The sequence below is a fragment of the Prionailurus bengalensis genome, chromosome A1 (genome assembly GCF_016509475.1).
Source record: "Prionailurus bengalensis isolate Pbe53 chromosome A1, Fcat_Pben_1.1_paternal_pri, whole genome shotgun sequence".
Classification (NCBI taxonomy): domain Eukaryota; kingdom Metazoa; phylum Chordata; class Mammalia; order Carnivora; family Felidae; genus Prionailurus; species Prionailurus bengalensis.
This window is the reverse complement of record NC_057343.1, coordinates 142,189,813-142,210,357: the sequence shown is the minus strand read 5'-3', so window position 1 is coordinate 142,210,357 and position 20,545 is coordinate 142,189,813. Positions and strand designations below refer to the sequence as shown.

Below are 20,545 nucleotides of genomic sequence, written 5' to 3'. Positions count from 1 at the left end.
ACATGAACATACAAGCATGAGAAGGGTAGATGGTTAAACACTAGTTTCTGAAATACAAACAGGTCCTCTTAGTTAAAAGTGGAAGAGCCATTTATCAGCAACATTACAAAATGTATTAAGTCTACTCTGAATCAGATTCTTTGGGTATGCTTTCTAGAGTTTCCTCCAATGATAGGAAAAACTGCTATAAGCTTTGGAACCCTATGCTTTGAAGAAGTGAAGACTTGTAGATCCAGTTATCAAACGTCCATGGAGTCTTCTGTACTCAGAGGTTCTCTGCAAGGTGCTGGCGATGCAGAAAGTGGACATGCACGCCACCATAGCTAACTTAAAAAAAACAAACAACATTTCACATACACCTGTAGGCCCAGCCTATGTCCTTAGGGGTTATCATCATAAAGCAGAACAAGATATTCTGTTGAGGTGACAAAACACCAACTCTCTTACCATCCCAAGCATCAAACATGTCTGTTATGAAGTAGTCAATGAAAGAGATTTGGGATTTGGGGATGCTACATGTATTCCGGTCAAACACTGGCATCACCACAGGGAGCCCCTGTCTCTTCTCTTCATCAGTCTGCAAGACATAAGAACACAGACAGGGCTGAGGCACATGAGGAGCTGTCACGGTAGCATTTAGTTTCTCAGAACAACTCTGGAAAGGGGTCATCATCCTATTGTATCTATGAAGAAGGAGGCTCAGCAAGCTCCTGAGGCCTATAGAAATCAACCACCTGATGAACTGTGGTGACTGAATTCAGGTCTTGTGAGTCCGAAGTCTCTTATACCATACCACAGCTCCTCCTGACGCATCAATCTCCGAGTTCTTAACTCCTTTCCTGAGATCGATTTCCAAAGTAGTACCAGTAGTATTAATACTAATAATCCTGACATTTACAGTGAGAGTGCAGTGGGTAAAACTTCTTGTGCCTTGGCATGAATCCGGCAACTGTCACTAAACTGTACCAATAATCATTTTATTATTCACTGCTACATGCCTGAGGTTTAAAACCCCAATTTTACTTAGGAATATCCTCACTGAAGCAGTAAGAATTACTAATCTTATTAAAGTTTAACCTTTGAGTATGTATCCTTTGAAAATTCTATGTTTTGACAAAATGGAAAGTTCACATAAAGTCCTTATACTGCATACCAAAGTATAATGGTTGTCTTGAGGAAACACATTTATTGAGGTGACCTAGCCTTTTTTTTTTTCTTTCATGGAATACAACTTTCACTTGAAAGGGTGACAAACTATGATTGTTCAGATTTGGGTATTGGTCATGCAGCTCTCTCAGGAAGTATGTAAATCTGAATAATTTGCACATTAGAGTGTGTAATGTGTGTGTGTGTGTGAAGGCCATTATGTACTAAGCTGAATATTAACATCCACATTTCCTGATGGTGTGTTGAACCAGAGGCCACATAATCGGAGGCCTCGTTTGTAACTTCTGATTTTTAGGTCACAGTGCTTGTGAACGTCAGTACATTCCTTTTTGGGAAAAGGACCCTTAAACGGGGAGCTTCTATTAAAGAACTTAAAAGTGCTTCTTTCCCATTCCCTAATCACATACTTATGAGAGTATTAGGAGTAGGATTTCAAGTCTTCTCTGGATCCTGGGAAGCCCGTTAATGGCCTCCTGCCAGCTTTGGGCTCAGCTTGCTCATTTCAGATGAATTGATGAGGTATCCTTAGAATATCCACTGTTGCTTAAGGAGTAATTTGGGATTTTTAACCCCTTGGTTCTGGCGAGCCGAACTGCCTGTCCTACTTTTCTTCAATTCAGGGGCTCTTCCCAGCCTTGAAAGCTGCAGTTAACTTACTGGGTACTTGGCTAGTCATTCCCTCTGGCAGTCCTTCTAGACATTTTCAGCTATTCTTTATCCTGCCTTAGTGGTAGAGCCTAGCCATATAGGTCCCCCCAAAATACATTACTTGTAGCTTTTTGTTTCTGTGACAGATACACACCTCAATTCTTAGGACCTTTTCTCTGGAAGTAGGCTTGTATTTAGAATGGCATCTTGTGGTCTACTAATTTCTCGATTTTTTCCCTTTAACTCCTTTTCACACTGGCTAAGTGAACTACATATTGCTGCTCTTGTTAAATAAAAATTCTATTTTTCTTCATAATTTCGTACATTTTTTTCTCTCCCAGAAAGTCCTTTCCTATTTCCATAATTATCTTTCAAAAGAAAAACAAAAACACGACTCTATTGCCATTTCCCCAGGACTTTTTTTTTTTTAATCTAGGAAACAAGCTTTCTTAACTCTGATAGCCCTTAACATACCTCCTTTTGAGCTATTTCCTTTTTTACAGCAATGTGTGGACCTATCTATGTCTACACAGCTCCCTAATATATTCTGAGCTGCACCCGTGCAGGAGTGTGTCTTCTTCCTATCTGTGTCCTCACATGCTCCATGGTGAGAATAACCTAGTGAGCGAATGGACAATAGCTCAGATTTGGAGGGAGTTCAAGATCTAACAGTTTGATGATGACAAGGTACTTCCAAAGGCTCAGTTTACCCTTTTCCCCTAGAGTAACTTTGGTTACTGACCAGCCACATTAATCACTCCTGAGGGAACCAGAAGCCATTGCTAGAAGAGAAGTGGAGCTTCCCTAGAGAGGCAGTATACCTGTGCAAAATACTCCTCAGAGATCCTCCCAGCCCATTCAATGCACAGGTCCAGGGGGCGGCATGGGTTGGCGACATCAGCACACTTGATCATCATCCGCTTGATCAGAATTTGGTTTTCAGGAAAGTTCTTCCCTGTAGGGTTGCATTCACAGTCACTGCCCTCAATCTGGAGAACAGATGGTTAGATCATGGTTAAAATGATGATGTGATCACAATGACCAGACTACTAGAGAGTTATCACCCAGGTACTTTTGGACAGGACTGGGACTCAAATTTTCCCATCCTTAATTCCAATTGTATTAATTCCTTAATTCCATATTCCATACACTGATCTATTCTCATACAAAAATAACCTCAGTCAATACAAAACCAGAGTTTACTATTTTTTTATGTTTATGAGAGGGAGGGGAGGGGAGAGGAGAGGACCCCCCCCCCAAAAAACCAGTTTACCCTATCACCACTCATCCACTCCCTTGCTTCCATCCTCTTCCCCAAAGGTAACTGCTACAAACAGGGTTTTGTGCCATATTTAGTAGTTTAGTATGTAGTCTTAAAGGTGAGCTTCTCTCCCAATTTTATCAGGATATGTGTAAAAGCAACTTTCAGGTTTAAAAAATATGTTAAAGATGGGAAATAACACATACCTGTGACCTTTCAATCATTTCTTCATTTACTTCTATTTCTTATGCCTGCCAGCTCCTTCCGTCCCACCCCTACCCACTTTGTTTCTTTCTCTTAAGGCATCTGTCCGCTCATGTTTTCCTGGCTGCTATTCTGAGTGGTAGGGAGTCATGAGCCATGTACATTTTGGGGGGTGGGGGTATGAAGAGAAGCAAGTGGACCAGGGCGGGACTCTGTGTGTTCAGTCATGTTTAAAAAGCCTGGGCATACATGAAAAGATGCTCCACATCACTCATCATCAGGGAACTGCAAATCAAAACCACAATAAGGTACCACCTCATGCCTGTCAGAATGGTTAAAATTAACAATACAAGAAACAAGTGTTGCTAAGATGCAGAGAAAAGGGAACCCTCTTGCACGGTTGGTGGGAATGCAAACTGGTGCAGCCACTCAGGAAAACAGTGTGGCAGTTCATCCGAAATTACAAAATAGAACTACCCTTTGATTCACCAACTGCACTATTAGGTATTTCCCACAAGGATACAAAACTACAGATTCGAAGGGGCACATATACCCCGATGTTTACAGCAGTGCTACCAATAGCCAAACTATGGACAGAACTCACGTGTCCACTGACTGATGGATGAAGAACACACACACACACACACACGTGTACACACACACACACACACACACACACACACACACAATGGAATATTACTCAGCCATCAAAAAGAATGAAATCTTGCCATTTGCAATGACATGGATGGAGCTAGAGTATGATGCTAAGCGAAATCAGTCAGAAAAAGATAAATACCATATTTCACTCATGTGGAATTTAGGAAACAAAGCAGATGAACATGAAACTGAGGGTTGATGGAGGGCGGCAGGGTGGGAGATGAGCTAGATGGGTGATGACACCCATCTAGGAGAACACTTGTTATGATGAGCACTGGGTGTTGTATCTAAGTGATGAACCACTGAATTCTCGTGAAACCAATATTTCACTCTTAACTAACTAGAATTTAAATAAAAATTTGGAAAAAAAAAAAAAAGAAAAAGACTGGTTGTATAGTAGTGTGTACTGAGTGATGGATGTCAGGTCAGGGGTCCTGAACCGAGTGGCCAGGTCTAGCAGTAGGTTTACATAAATGCAGTAATAGGCCAATTATACAAAACCTGGAAGATTGCTATTCTCTTCTTTCAAAGACATCATCACATTGTGTGAAAAATTAATTAGATCTGCAGACCTCTGCCAAAGTGAAAGCATAACATTTAAGAGTTTTTTGTTCTGTTTCAAGATCAGACCTATTTATTAAACCATCAATGGGCTTCTGAAGGTAGTTGTTTTGATTACCTATTACTGGGAAGTTACTGCTTACCCTAGGCAATGTGATAAATAATAAACCTCAACACAGAGCTTGAGGCTTATTTGATGGGTGACTTTCCTCAACTATAAATTCTGTGGTTCTGTATAATTTTTCCCTCCTGAATCCCTAGATCCTTACCCCCGTAAGTCCTCTGTGGAAAGAGAAGGCTCTGACATGATGCTGTGGGATCCCTGGAGGATGAAGTAGAACAGATGGGGTGGACACTGTTCGTGCATCTGGCCTGGTCAGGTGATGGGTTCTACACAGAGAGTCTCCATACTGATCATCAGGTTACTTTTAAGACAACCATTCATCACCCATCAACATATGCAACCTCTTCTCAACGGAATGAGCAAAAAGCTTTTCTAACTTTACAGGGCTATGAGCAGCTTCATGGTCTCAGAGGTCAGTTGATTTCATTTTAAACAACTGGGATGTGAACCCTCTGTGTGTGTTTCTAAAACTCCAGTTTATAGGGGCCTTAAGGCAGGACTAAGGTACGTCCGTAAATTTTAAAAAGGAAAAATGACTTCTGCTTTTGTTATCAACTAGCACTCACAGTTTGACTGTATATAATCTTTAAGTACTGATGTGGTTTTAATGCACATCATCAGGAATACAGTTCTTTAAAACATCCGTGTTTTCTTCTAATACTGAATTTCAGCTTCTGTGTTTACTTTTGTTTTTATTAAGTTTTCTAATTCCAGTAGAGCTAACATACAGTGTTATGTTTCGTTTTAGGTGTACGATGTAGCGATTCAGCAATTGTATACATTGCTCAAGTGCTCATGATGATAAGTGTCTTCTTTTATCCCTATTCACCTATTTCACCCATCCCCCTCCCCCTCCACACAAACCTCCCCTCTGGTCACCACCAGTTTGACCTCTATAGTTAAAGAGTCTGTTTCTTAGTTTGTCTCTTTTTTAAAACATCCACTTTTGAGGTGTCCAATGTCAGAGAATTAGAAAAGGCTTTGGGTGCCCTAAAATACCACCATTTACCCAGGCTCTGCTGTCTGCAGTTCTCATCTATCTTACTCTTGGGCCTATCTCCTCCTCCCGTCACCACTGGCTTTATCTCAGGACCTTTCTTTCTAAGGAAGGCAGAGTTACCATGGACACTGTGGCCAGTATTTTCAGCCCGTCTTTACCACCTCCAGGCAAACAACCATCTTGTGTCCAGGATGAAGAGAAAGTACGTTGCGGCCAGCGCCGGCTCTAATGGAAATAATACGCTGATGTATCTTATTATAGGTGAAATGCTTACCTCAGCCGCCAGGGGCTTATTGATGCTGTTCACAAATTTGTTCACATGTTCAAAGTGTTTTGTCATCTCTGTTGCTAAAACCATGTCAATAATAGCCTGGCGTAGTGTTCGATAATGGTTCCTAAAATAACCAGAAGACACAGGGCCTTGTTCATATCACGTCCAGAATTAGAACTGTTCTGCTACCATTTCACCATACTTCCCACACCATACGAGGCAGCTGGGGGCACAGAGTTAAGAAATGAGTGCAGATCATAAAAAAGTTTACCTGCCCCTCTTTCCATTATGCCAGGACTTGATGACACCATTCGATTTTCCCCAGTGAAGCTGACTCTTCCTTGTATGGGTGTGTGTGTGTGTGTGTGTGTGTGTGTGTAGTAACTGGCACATAGTAGGCACTTATTTTACAAAGTGGTTTCCTTCTACCTTCCCTTGGAAACGTATCAATAGTAAGATAGAAGGAAATGCCAAGTTCCTTCCCTACAAGACTGACACAGCAACCTGATGAGCTGTCCCCATTATATTCGGCACAGACACAGTGATGTGAATTACAGAGAACTGTCATTCCTTCTTTAGATGATGGTAGGGAAATAATGTTTTCCCACTAATAAGTAACTATCTTATAAATATGGAGAACAAACTGAGAGTTGCTGGAGGGGTTGTGGGAGGGAGGATGGGCTAAATGGGTAAGGGGCATTAAGGAATCTATTCCTGAAATCACTGTTTGACTATATGTTAACTAATCTGGAGGTAAATTTTAAAAAATAAAATATAAAATTTGAAAAAAAAGTCATTCTCTAAAATAGAAGTGACAACGCATGGGGCAACAAACCTGCCAAAACATTACTCTCCAGTTCCTATCATCTTTTTCTAACTTTCAGGAGCCAGAACAGGGAGCTGAATAAAACTGGCTCTTGGATAAAATTCTTTCAGTCAAAGTTTTAAAAATTAAGCCTTGATCCTGATGAAGTTTAAGTTGAAGGTAGAATAACTGGTCTCCATGTTTTCGCAGATGTCTGGAAATCAAAGTGATAGGTCCATGTTGACAAGTGTTCCCCAAGGCCCAGGTGAGCCCTGTGCTCTGTGTAGTCTGCCCTGCCCCAGAAGTCCGCTCTCCAGCCTGGCTGGTGCTGTGTGGCAAACAGCCATCGTCTGACTGCAGGCCTGTGGCAGCCAAGAGGAAGTGCTCCTCTCGGTTCACAGCTGGCCAACTTTCACCAGACAGGAGTACAACAGCCAGGGGGAAACCTGCCCAACCCTCTGGGCTCTAACGACTCTGCCGGGACCTGTGGAACAACGCTATCTCCTCGTGAGTTAGGATTTTAAGTGGCAAAAACTCAACTGGGGAAAGCCAAGGAAAGACGCATTTTCCGGGAGTTACACAAAAGGCAGGATGTCCCCTGGGAGGGTAAAAATATCTGCTGTACTTATTAGACAACCAGGGTTTTAAGCGTTTTGCGCAGTGTGTAAAACACGTTTGTGAACTCCATGAAGAGCAAATGAAATTCAGAAAGATGAAAGCAGTCTGGAAAGTACAAGTAAGCTTATAAGGGCAAGGTGATTACTATACCGTCTGGTACAATGGTCCAGCTATTGTTACTTCCCCCATTCTCTGCCCTAAGAGAAGCTAAATACTTGGAGAAGTTATGTAAGACTGAATGTCCCGCTACTGTTTCACAAACCTGAGCAGAGGAGCCCAAGCACAAACCTGTCAATGTTCTTGAAAATGTTGCATTTGCTGTCCTTGACCGTGAGCTGGAAGGCCAGGGCGGTGTGGTGACTCTCCAGGACAGCGGTGTCATTATAGAGCACAGCGAGTTCACTGCCTGCGTTGCACAGGAACGAGTTGGTCCTTCCCGGGTGATCCACATCGTGGACTGTGGCGGCAATCAGCGCTGCCACCTCATCCAGCTGATCGAGGCTTCCCTGGGGTCACGAGGAGGCAAGGTTGAACGTTAGCCACTGAATGTCAGGATCCTACACGTCTCTCGGGGGATGGGCCAGGGGAGTTGGGATTATCAGAATGTTCTCTTAGTCTGATGAGCCTTCTCGGACTTCCTGGAAGTTGAGAGGCTGCCTAGGATATATCACATCACCTGGTGTTGCTGTGGATTATGTGGAAGGAAACAGAAATCTGAGTTGTCGTATGTGACAGATGTATTATCACGGACACTGAAATTCTTTTCCCAGGATCTGTTCACTCCAAGTCCTTTGCAGGAAGATGCCAAACAGGACTTTTCAAGTGTTTGCCCTGTGGTATTTATTGCTGACTCTTTTCCACACGGGAAGAGCAGAAAGTGGCCTAAGATCACAAGTATTACTTATTTTGTTTTCTTACTTACGCAGAGATTGAGAGAGTGGCAGTAATGGCACAAATACAACCAAACTCTTCACACAAAGGTGAAAAGGGGTAAAGCCAAGCAGTACAAGAGCATCAAGGACAAGAACAAAAACTTTCCCATGAAAACTGAGGCTAAAGGGGCTCTTGCAATTAAGAACAAAATTCAGGGGCGCCTGGGTGGCACAGTCGGTTAAGCGTCCGACTTCAGCCAGGTCACGATCTCGCGGTCCGTGGGTTCGAGCCCCGCGTCGGGCTCTGGGCTGATGGCTCAGAGCCTGGAGCCTGTTTCCGATTCTGTGTCTCCCTCTCTCTCTGCCCCTCCCCCGTTCATGCTCTGTCTCTGTCCCAAAAATAAAAAAAAACGTTGAAAAAAAAATTTTTAAAAAATTTAAAAAAAGTAAAACAAAATTAAAAAAAAAAGAACAAAATTCAGCTCTAGGTGAGCAGGTGGCAGAGGCACAAAGGGAGACCCTCTTTCTACAGCTCTTGGTATGTAATGTAAGAACACAAACCAGAGCAGAAGGGCACACGGATGTTTTCTCAGATCACAGCCTTAGGAAGAAGTTATTAAATGGGCTACTATTATGTAAGAGATCCTGTACTTCAGGAATTCATTCAGTAATCATTTATGATACACTTACTGGGTTCCAGCTGTGACTCAGAATGCTGGCACTACAATGATGAACTACACTGGCATGCTCTCTGCACTAGTGGAATTGATAATTTCCTGGGGAAGGCACAAATCATACACACACACACACACACACACACACACACACACACACACACGTAACTGACTGAAATGTGCCAAGAAGGAAAGTACAGATGCTTTGACAGAGTAACCCCAAGGCCTGATCTGGTTTAGGGCAGTGCTGTTGGCTCAACTCTCTGTGGCGATGGCAATGTCTGTGCTGTCCATATATAAACCCTGGTCACACGGAGCTACCAGACACCTGAAACGTGGCCAGTGCAACCAAAAACTGCGCTTTTTCATTTTATCAGCATAAAAGCCTGAAGGAGAAGCAGAAATTAGCCGGGCAAAAAATGACGAGAGAGAGAATGCCAGGCAGAAAGCCTACATGGTGTTCCTGAGGTCAAACAAAGAAGTGGTTTATTCAGGCAACTTAAGGAGCATCACTGTGGCTGAAGGGTAGTGAGTAGGGGAAAAGTGGTACCTGAGAAGAGGCTAGAGGGGCAGGCATAATTTTCTGGCATTACAGGGTTGTTCTCCCAGGCTGTGGGAGGTAAAAATGCCAACTGCTTCTCAGACCCTAATGGGTAAGGGAGCAATGAGTCTGAAGCTAGCCCTGAAAGGTTTCTTGAAAGCTGTCCCTACCAGAAGACAGCCATTTCCCTTTCCAACCCTGACCACCTGGAGCAGGAGTGGGGGTGGGGTGGGGGGCAATTCCTGGCTTGGCCCCAGTCCACACGTATAGCTTTCCTGACCAGGGACAGCACCCGATGCTGTTCCTTTCAGCTCTTTTCAGACACTGATGATTGTATGATGCCCAGAGCAAGCAGAAAAGCTGGCCCCATTTTGCCTCTGGTCAGGGAGGTGCAGTCAGGACCCAAAGCTGCCCTGATGGGGCTCTCCTCTGACTCTACCTGTGCAGGGAGGACCCATGGAACCCACACTTTGGGCCTGCAGCTAGTGGTCCTGGAGTATGTTCCACCTTGACTGGAGCCTGGGGCCAAGTTGTTTTTAGTTTTTTCAATAAAAGAGACTCAAGTAACTGCAGTAGACACACAAGTGACATTAGATGAGACATGTCTTTTCTTCCAGCCTACACTGATTTAAACCTGGGGGTAGTTGTGGTGGGAGGCAGGAGAAGAAGGCTGGGCCCACCTCCCCACCCCCCCAGCAGATGGAAGAAGCAAGCCCTTCCTGTGGGATGGAGGGACCGTCTGTGGAAGAAAACTTCCTCACCAAACCCACAAGAGGAGAAATTTCAGACCTTTGGAGATGCAGAGAGTTCCGCACCGTTTTTGCCTTCTTTAACCAATGGGAGTAGATTTGGATCACCCTGAGGCAAATTGGCCAGACTGGCCCCCATTTTAGATGAGCCTTTCCAACAGTTCCTTCCCTGCGACGGTCACCTACACCCATAGAATAACAACAGAGTGCTGGCTACCCTGAGCGCTCTAGTTGCAGTGGTTCCTGGGAATCGGGAAGAGTAGGGGGAAGAGAGTATCTGTGACAAATTCAAGGGGAAGGTCAGCTCTGGGCATGTTATCCAGCTGGCTGGGGTGGGGATGTGGAGCTATGTCACAGCGATATCAAGATTTTTAGTCTAAGCATAAAGAAAAGAGGGTGACGGGTGGGTATTCGGTAAAAACACATTTCCCTGACTCTCCTCATCAGTGGCAGCAGGTCTGGCACAAGAGTCCCCAGGATTAAATCCTGCTCAGAATGCCTCACGGTGGACTAACCAGTGGTCTGGGGCTGCTGACTCAACCTTTGAGATAAGGAGCCCCCTCCACCTACTTCTCCAAGGTTCCTGGCAGTTCTAAATTTCCTGATTCTCTGGCAAGACTGTCAGAAAATGTCTTTTGAATTTGAAGTAATTATAGTCTTAGCCTTGTTTCTATTGCTACTTGAGAAATTCAATCAGATTTTGAATATGCTAGCAGAACTCAAAATCTAAAGAAAAATTCCTGGGGGAGGGAGAGTATGGGAGGTGATAAAGTGACCAAGAGTTCCCTGATTTATCAAGCATTTAATGTGTATTTTTATAGAGTCGTTCTGCGTAAGTGAGGGTCATCTTTACGTCCTGCCCTCAACTTTGCAGTGCACAGCCTCAGCTGTCTAAGGTTTCATGCAGCGTAAAATGGAGGAACATGAGCCTGGAGTAGGAATCTCAAAGTGTCTTAGCTCTTCAAAGGAACGTGCTATCCCAACAAAGCCTGAGGTCACCTTTTTGAAAAGGAGGTGATAAAAGTCTTCAAAAGCATCATTCTTGGACCACATTCTTTACTTCGCTGATGATGAAAGTGAATACCAACATTAGCTTTTGGCAACATTGAGAAGGAAACCTCCTCTTTCCCCATTTTGGTCCCATTTCTAGCTCCTGCTACCTGTCCTGCTATCACTCTTCTAAGTAGCCAGGGTCTTAAGACTAAGGAAATGATGTAACGTCAGGCCGCTGCGGGTTGATAGGAATTGCGGTGTCTATATAGTACTTCTCGCAGGGGCATCTACATTCTAAGCTTCCATTTTAACTGTAGCAAAGGAATTACAAGCTTCACTGCAAGTGATGGTAGTTGGGAAGGAGGAGAGATGGAGATCTCTTGCCAGCTGTACATGGGGTGTACGTAGGGCTGTCCTATAAATCAGCACCTATTCATGACAGTACAGGTGCTTCTAAGTAAGATTAAGGGACGTGGAACTCCTTCAGAATGATTATGCAAGTCATTAATGTAGGATATCCACATTCACACCTACACAAAACACACATATATATATGTATGTATATTAGTAGAATGCTGAGTGGTTCCTTACTGTCTGGGTTATCATGCACCAATGGCCAAATTGTGATCCTAAAACGTAACCTCTAGACCTAGTAACCATTTGCTGTAATAACTAAGTCCTGTCCTCTAATTCAGTATCACAACGGGCTCCCAGTGAATACTTGGAGAATAGGTTCATGAATCAGCCAGGCATGTAAGGGAGTCTACAGTGGCATCAATTATTATTTTAGGCCTTTGCAAGAGGGGAGAGCTGGAAGCGAAGGCCATGTCTTTACAACACCAACATGACAAGTTAATTTGATAACTCAAAGAACTATCAGATTGGTTGCAATTTGTATATACATAAATGGTTAGTTGCCTTATATGTTTATGAGGATTGAGCTCCTGGACCTCCAATCTAAGCAGGTAACTAGATCATGATACTGAAATGCTACCTTTACTCTTTCCTTTCCGAGGAAGAAGGCAGTGGCGTGCAGGACATCGGCGGCATGGGTGGAGTTATGATAAGCATTGGAAGAGTGGTAGTTGGCCTCAATCACTTGGAGCCAGGCCCGAAGAGTAGTTTCAGAACAGTGTAAAAATTCACAGACTCCAAACCGGGAAAATACCTTTAAGCCCAGGTAAACCAATGGCCTGGAAAACAGGAAAACAGACCCTGATTCATTGTGTGCACTGGTCTAGAAACTGCTTTCTTTGATGACACTGGGGAATAGAGGCATTTTTCTTGTGACGTTTACTCTGCATGAACAAGAGCTTAAAAAACATCCCCTCCCCAAATTAGGAGATAGAGCATCTCCTCATCAGTCACTTCTTTACAACTAGGTGCCTCATGGTGGTCAATCCAAATGATTTCTCGATTATCTTAAACTCAGATGGCCTTCAGTGACTCTAGCAACCAAAAAAGATCCCTGATAGTCCCTTTCCATCTCTACTTCCATATAACCTCTGTATTTCCTGTGTCGCCTCACAAAGTTACTGAGCCTAGGGACAGTGGTGTCAGTAGAGTCCTATCATTTATAATCATATTACTTAGATTTACAGGTGAGAATCATTCACATGCTATAGACCAGCATCCTTAGAAGAAAGAGGTGTCTCCTACTATAGAAGAGGGCTTTCTGACTTATTTCATCTTCTCCCTGCCTACAGGATGGAACAAAAGCCAAGTCCATAGTGCTTTCAAATTTATTTTGTAAAGTCTAGCTTCAACAAGTTTGGAGCCAATAGTATTTGGAACTCTCGGCTCACTAGCACAAAGGAACGACCTGGATAAATGTGAAAAGGACACTCAGTATGTCCTCATCCTGGGTCATCACCAGGCTAATCCCACATCTTACCCACTCTGTCTCCATAAAGGAGCTCACTCAGGGGCCACAGTCTCTGCTTGTGCGACATCCCAGCAAGGCATGAAAAGTAGAACCTGTGAAGTTTCTTGTGGCAAGAACTCACGTCTCCCTCAAAGTTTCCAGATGTGAAAGTCTTGAGCGTGGCCATCAATCTTTCCCCACCTGCAGCCAGAGAAGCCACATACCTTTTATGTGTAACAGCTTCCAATTCAAAGATGTTGAACTCCCAACTTTCCTCATTATCAAGTAATTGAGCGATACAAGGGGGGACATCGTTGATGGTTATTGGCATCGCAAGATGACTGTGACTCTGGTGCACATCTGAGCAAACAGACGGGGTTGAGGAGGCTGGTTAATTGTGGAATCTTAAGTGCCCCCAAACATTTGTTAGCATCTTCATGGTTGCTACTAGAAAGAAGTCTTGAACTTCCAAGGGTTAAGATTTTCACTTTAGGGCTCTTCTCTTGAAACTTCCCCCAACAAAAAATAAAAACAAAAAAAGTAATTCCATTTAGCTGTCTGTTTGAATGTACACAGAGTTGCAATTCCTATTCTGACAGTGCTCACAGAAGTAATTTTAATTAGGAGACCTGGTTTCAAGTGCAGACTACAGAGATGGTTAACTCCAATGAGACCAACAGCAAGCCACACCAAGGCCCTCCCCAAACAAAAATCACAACACTGGAGAAGGCACAGGCTGGAGACAGGTTATCAGTAACAAGTGGACAGATGACAACTTACTCTTAGTGAACACATACTCGTTTCCTGACAACCTTCTCAAGCCATCCTGGAATAAAGAAAGCTACTATTAGAAGCATACTTTGCACGCGGTTATCATTATTCTCTCATTTCTTCCATTAGCCAAAGATGAGGCTCAAAATGAACAGTATCCAGAAGACAGAGGACACTCCCCCTTCCATAGCTATTAGCCCCAGGAGATGGAGAATTGAGAGTAAAATGGATAGGACTTCATTCAGGTTTCACACCTGACCTCTGAGCTGCCTTCGTTGCCTTTCTCACACCATCCTTGTCTTCTGGCTTCCTGAAGCCACATTAGTGAACTCACGGAAGGGATCTTGCTTTTGGATGAAAGTTATTTTGAAGAGACCCCACTTACCCTTCTAGGTACTATGTTGTTCTTGTGTTCTCAGATTTACATACTGGGGACCCAAAGCCATGGGCCACATTTTGGGGATGATTTAATGTAAAGCTTTAAAAAGGTTGGGCTAATTTTTGATTAGTATCTAAATTTTTTTTCCAACTGTGTTTTCTGCTTTGCAACGTGAACATTGCAGTTGGCCTTTAAAAGAAAACTTTCTGGATTTGAGATCTTTGGAAGGGCAACCTAAGGGAGTGGAAAGAGTCCTAACGATCTGCCATTTACTAGGCTGGTGATGTTCTTGCATGTCAGTTCCCTTTCCCTCCACTTTCTACCCTTGAGTGCCTAATTATTTAGATCTTGGCTTAGAAATCATTTATAATTGCTTATTTGTCTCCCTAGAAAGTGTGTGCTAAGGTTTAAAGTATTAATGAAGGGCTCCCCTGAAGTCACACCTTGGGACCTTTAGGCCAAGAGCTGAACTTTAGAAACTCTATAAATAAGTAGGTGACAATGGCTACAACCATCCTGCCTCTAAGGCAGGTATCACAGGGCACTCCCCTGCTTCTTCTTTGCCTTTCTTTTTCCTCTTCTCTAAAACTAAATAAAAGTAAGTGGAATCCTACACTAGTTCCTCACAGCAGGACCCGGAGAGGAACCACAAGATGGTATGGCCACAGGGGGAAGAGGCAGATGACTTGGTTCCAGAAACTGAAGTCCTCCTGATGCGGTGCTGTGGCTGCCCTCCTGACTGACCCTTGCCAGCGTTCTCCAGAGCTGAAGCCTGTGCTGCACTGGGATGGGATGACCAAGGCCAGCCCAGGGAAAGGAAAGGAACAGGAAGTCACTCAAATTACAGGCTCATCGAAGACCTTTTGCAAGAACAGAGAGAATGGACTAGAAAGCCAGTCAACGCTCAGCATTTGGTGACAGGGCTAGACACAAACCTTCAAAGTCAAACTCTCAGATGCTCCTGGAGTCTGTTTCACCCCAAGAATTCTTCGAGCTTCACCCTCTGATAAAGAACTACAAATGAGTAATTTGAATCTTCTTCTTTTTCTTCACTTGCTGATAGATGGTGATTACAGCCAAATAGATTACAGCCAAACACTAGAACACACGAGTCCTTAGAAATCAGCTACTCTTGGTGGTGACAAATGGTGGTGGTATTGGTGTGCCGGGAGGGGGTGCTTCCTTCTCCCTCCCCTATGGAGCCAGAACAGCTCTGCTCTGCTTTTACTGGATTATAAAGGGAACTTCTATATAAGTTTTTATTTAAAGAGAGGATTCTAGAGCTGAGATTTTGGGAACTAGTGCTATAATCTAAGTACAAACCTTTTCATTACATAAAAAGCCTGTAGTCCAAGGAAACCTACCCATAACCCTCAATCCAATACTGCACCAGGTCAAGGGAGAGAGGTAAACAAGGGTCCCGTGGTGCATATTTAGCCTTCAATCAACTGCTGCTTTACTCCTTATTGTAATGAGGATTCTGAAGGACTGTCTCCCATTGCTATAATCAGTTAGCTTCATGGAAAGGTAAATTCAAGAAATATTTGAATTATACCACATATATAATCCAGAAATTTTGACACGGATGCTTCTGATTACACTGATGTTAGCCCCCACAGCGGATGTTTCTGCAACTATATGCAAGTTTAAATGTTACATGTTATATGTGCTCTAAAGGGCATTTAATGTTGTCTCCCTGCATTTCCAGTTTTCCCTCATCACTCACGGTCATCAGGCCTCCAACGAGATCACTGGTGTGAGGATCTTCATCTTTGGTTCCGAGCTGAGGGGAATACAGTTCCGTGGTCCGTAAAATTTCCAAAACTCTATCCAAGGCTTCTGCTACTGTCACAGGGCTGTTTTCTTGGGCTGCATTGATTATATTTATAACCTAAGGAAATAAAGAGAGAAAGAATAAATTTGAGAATATAAGAATTCTAGTTCCCAGAAGTCAAACACATGCTTGCAACCCAAAAGAAATCAGAGAGTGACACATTTTATTGTTCAAAATGAGCAGGGTTTTCACGGAACCACTCCATTCTTACTGCAACATGCCTTTCCTCCCAACCTCTCTGGGTTGTTCTCCCACCTCAGAGACCACATTTTCTTCAGCTCCTTTGCTGATCCTTCTCTAGCTGTCTCCTGCAGGTTGGAGCTCCTCAGAGATGGGTACGGGGCCTTTCACTCCACAGTCCTTCCAGAACCCAGCTATTCCCATGAGTTTGGACACATATGACCTACAATGCCAAGGGCTCTCAAATTTATATCCCTGCCGGAACTCATTTTTGACCTTCAAGTTTGTATAATTCAATTACCCATGTGACCCATCTATTGGAATATCTTGCTCACATGTCCCAAACTAAATTCAGGATATTGCTCCCTTCTCCCCAAAGCAAGGAAAAAAGTGGACCAAAAAAGTGAGACAAGAGCTCCTTCTCTGGTTTTTACACTAGAGTGAAAAACAAACAAACAAAAACCAAACAACAACAAAACAAAACAACTTCTATCCGCCTGTGCTCAAACTCAGAACCTGGGTGGCCCCAGCTGACAAACAGCTTTCTCTATCACCCTGATAATGTTATTCATCGTCCAAATTGATTCTATCCCTGAATATTTCTTGATCTATTCATTTCTAACTCCACTGCTATGACTGTAGTACAGTTACCACCATTTCTTGCCTGGAATTCTGGAAAAGCCCCCTAACTGGCCTCTTCTCTTTCATTCTTGCCATCTCTAGTCCATTCTCTGCATGGCAGCTGGGTGTTCCTTTTAATAAACAAACTGGATCATGTCATTCCCCGACTTGAAACTCTTCAGTGGCTTCCGCTGCACAGAAACTAAAATACAAACCCCTCCTTACAGCTCCATGTCACCATCTTCTCCCCTCTGCCCTCCAAGCTCTAGCCACCCAAACTTTCTTTCAAGTCTTCAAATACTCCAATCCTCCTTCTCTCACCTCTATGCTTCATCTCTTGCTGTGCCTACTGCCTAGAATTCTCTTCTCCCACCTCGTCTTCTAACAGCCTTGCATGCTTCAGTTCTCACTTCAAGCATCATTTCCTCTAGAGAGAGACTCTGCCTGATCACCTCACCTAAGGTAAATAGAGCCGTAATCTGATTTTCTCTTAGAACACTATTGTTTGCCTTACTAACAGTCAGTGTAATTTAGAACTACAAATTAATTACGTGTTTATTTAATATCTGCTTCCTCTACCAGACTGTAAACTCCGTGTTATCAGTGACAAGTCATTTATCACGTCTGTCTGTAGAAACGAGCCCAGTGCTGGGCAGCCCTGATTGCAGAGTGGAGGCAGCAGCTATCACTCACCTTTGTGATGGGAGCCTCGATGGTCATGGAATGGATCCTTGCCATGGATGGATAGCGACGATTCTGGAGGCTTGGTGCTGGGGAGAAGTAAATAAAGTTGTATCTGGTTCTGGTGGCTCAGTTTGGCTAAATATAGCAAAGGAGCCCTTCACAGACTGGGGACCTGATTCTCACCGGACTGCATCCCCAGGGCCCTCCACAAAGCAAAGGATTCACGCACCTTTTAATCCTAAAAGGTTGAGAGGTCAGCCACTACTTGACCAAGTCTAGAAAGTGTGGTTTGGTCTGGAACTATGACGGAAGAAAGGCTTTAGGAGTATTAGTTCCATAAGGGAAATTTCACAGAAGGTTAATTGGGATCCTGAGGCCCCATCTCAACAGCCTAATATACCCTACTCACTTTACTATAAATCACCAAAGCCCAACTTCGACCATTCCTAACTTTCAGTTCCCAGCTTCTGGCCATGGGACTGGATAAGGATATATATTTATAGATCACATCTTCTTTATCCATTCATATATCATAAACACTTGGGCTGCTTCCATAATTTGGCTACTCTTTTCAAATTAGTGGGTTTTTTTCCCCTATGGGTAAATATCCAGTAGTGGAATTACTGGATCTTATGGTAATTCTTTGAGGAACCTCCATACTGTCTTCCATAATGGCTCTATCAATCTGCATTCCCACTGACAGTGCACAAGGCTTCTTTTTTCTCCACATCCTCACCAACGCTTGTTATTTCTTGTATTTTTGATTTTACCCATTCTGACAGGTGGCAAATGATAACTCATTGTGGTTTTGTTCTGCTTTTCCCTGATGATGAGGACTGTGGAGTATCTTTTCATGTGTATTTTGGCCATCTGTATGTGTTCTTTGGGAAAATGTCTTCATGTCTTCTGCCTATTTTCAATCTGATTGTTTTCGTTGTTGAGTTGTGTAAATTCTTTATATATTTTGGATACAACCCTTTATTGGCTATGTGCATTTGCAAATATATTTTCCCATTCACTTGTTTTTTAGTTTTCTTGAGTATTTTTTACTTTGTGAAAGCTTTTTATGTTGGTGTAGTCCCAATAGTTTATTTTTGTTTCCCTTGTCTCAGGAGACATATCTAGAAAAATGTTGCTACAGCCAATGTCAGAGAAATTACTGCCTCTGCTCTCTTCCAGGATTTTTATGGTTTCATGTCTCACATTTAGGTGTTTAATCCATTTTGAATTTATTTGTGTGAATGGTGTAAGAAAGTGGTCCAGTTTCATTCTTTTGCAGGCAGCTTTCCAGTTCCCTCAACACTATTCGTTGAAGAGATTATGTTTCCCCATTGCATATTCTTCCCTCCTTTGTCAAAGATTAACGGGCCATATAATTGTGGGTTTATTCCTGGGCTCTATTCTCTACCACTGATCTACGTATCTATTTTGTGCCATTACTATACTATCTTGATTACTACAGCTTTGTATTATATCCTAAAATCTGGGATTGTGATATTTCTACTTTTTTCTTTTTCAAGACTGCTTTGGCCATTCGGGGTCTTTTGTAGTTCCATACAAACTTTAGGATAATTTAGTCTAGTTCTGTGAAAAATGTGGCTGGTATTGTGACAGGGATTGTATTAAATCTGTATATTACTTGGGTAGTATAGACATTTTAACAGTATTTGTTCTCCCAATCCATGAGCATGGAATATCTTTCCATTCATTTGTGTCATCTTTAATTTCTTTCATCAGTGTTTTAGTTTCCGAGTACAAATCTTTCACCTCCTTGGTTAAGTTCATTCTAGGTACTTTGTATTTTTGGTGCAATTGTAAATGGAATTGTTTTCCTAATTTCTCTTTCTGCTATTACATTAGTAGTGTAGAGAAATGCAAAAGATTTATGTACATTGATTTTGTATCTTGTGATTTTAAAGAATTCATTTATCAGTTCTAGTAGTTTTGGGGTGGAGTCTTTGGGATTTTTTTATATATAGTATCATGCCATCTGCAAATAGTAAGTTTTATTCTTCCTTACCAATTTGGATACCTTTTATTCCTTTTTCTTGTTTTATTGCTGTGGCTAGTACTTCCAGTACTGTGTTGAATCAAAGTGATGAGAGTGGACATCCTTGTCTCATTCCTGATTTTAGAGGAAAAACTCTTAATTTTTTTGCATTGAGTATGATGTTACCTGTGGGGTTTTTATATGGGCTTTATTATGTTATGTTCCCTCTAAACTTTGTTGAGGGTTAGCATAAAAGGAGTTTATGCTTTGTCAAATGCGTTTTCTACATCTATCGAAATGATATGATTTTTATCCTTTCTCTTCTTGATGTATCACATTGACTGACTTGCAAATTCTGAACCTCCCTTGTATCACATGATTGTGGTCAATGGTTTTTTAATGTATTGTTAGATTCAGTTTATTAACAATTTGTTGTGGATTTTTGCATTTAAGTTCATTAGACACATAGGCCTGTAGTTCCCTTTTTTTGTAGTGCCTGTAAATGATTTTTTAAAATATTATTTAAAATTTACATCCAAATTGGTTAGCATATAGTGCAACAATGATTTCAGGAGTAGATTCCTAGTGTCTCTTACCCATTTAGCCCATCCCCCCTCCCACAGCCCCTCCAGTAACCCTAAGTTGGTTGTATTTCCCTGATGATGAGTGATGTTGAGCATTTTTTCATGTGTCGGTTGGCCATCTGGATGTCTTCTTTGGAGAAGTGTCTATTCATGTCTTTTGCCCATTTCTTCACTGGACTATTTGTTTTTTGGGTGTTGAGTTTGATAAGTTCTTTATAGATTTTGGATACTAACCCTTTATCTGATATGTCGTTTGCAAATATCTTCTCCCATTCTGTCAGTTGCCTTTTAGTTTTGCTGATCGTTTCCTTCACTGTGCAGAAGATTTTTATTTTGATGAGGTCCCAATAGTTCATTTTTGCTTTTGTTTCTGTTGCCTCCAGAGACGTGTTGAATAAGAAGTTGCTGTGGCCAAGATCAGAGAGGTTTTTGCCTGTTTTCTCCTCGAGGATTTTGATGGCTTCCTGTCTTACATTGGGGTCTTTCATCCATT

General features: G+C 42.5%; 1 protein-coding gene across 2 annotated transcripts in view; it reads right to left on the bottom strand.

Moving 5' to 3' along the window:
- Nucleotides 1–20,545, bottom strand: part of PDE8B (phosphodiesterase 8B) — a 240,900-nt gene that overhangs the window by 1,848 nt on the left and 218,507 nt on the right. For both annotated transcript variants that reach the window (XM_043592585.1, XM_043592592.1), the window contains exons 13-21: nt 17,488–17,564; nt 15,886–16,050; nt 13,790–13,835; nt 13,234–13,369; nt 12,140–12,338; nt 7,605–7,822; nt 5,897–6,017; nt 2,637–2,804; nt 448–577 (exon numbers count right to left, since the gene is read on the bottom strand). In XM_043592585.1, the coding sequence (XP_043448520.1) occupies nt 448–577; nt 2,637–2,804; nt 5,897–6,017; nt 7,605–7,822; nt 12,140–12,338; nt 13,234–13,369; nt 13,790–13,835; nt 15,886–16,050; nt 17,488–17,564 (1,260 nt within the window). The remainder of the gene's footprint in view (nt 1–447; nt 578–2,636; nt 2,805–5,896; nt 6,018–7,604; nt 7,823–12,139; nt 12,339–13,233; nt 13,370–13,789; nt 13,836–15,885; nt 16,051–17,487; nt 17,565–20,545) is intronic.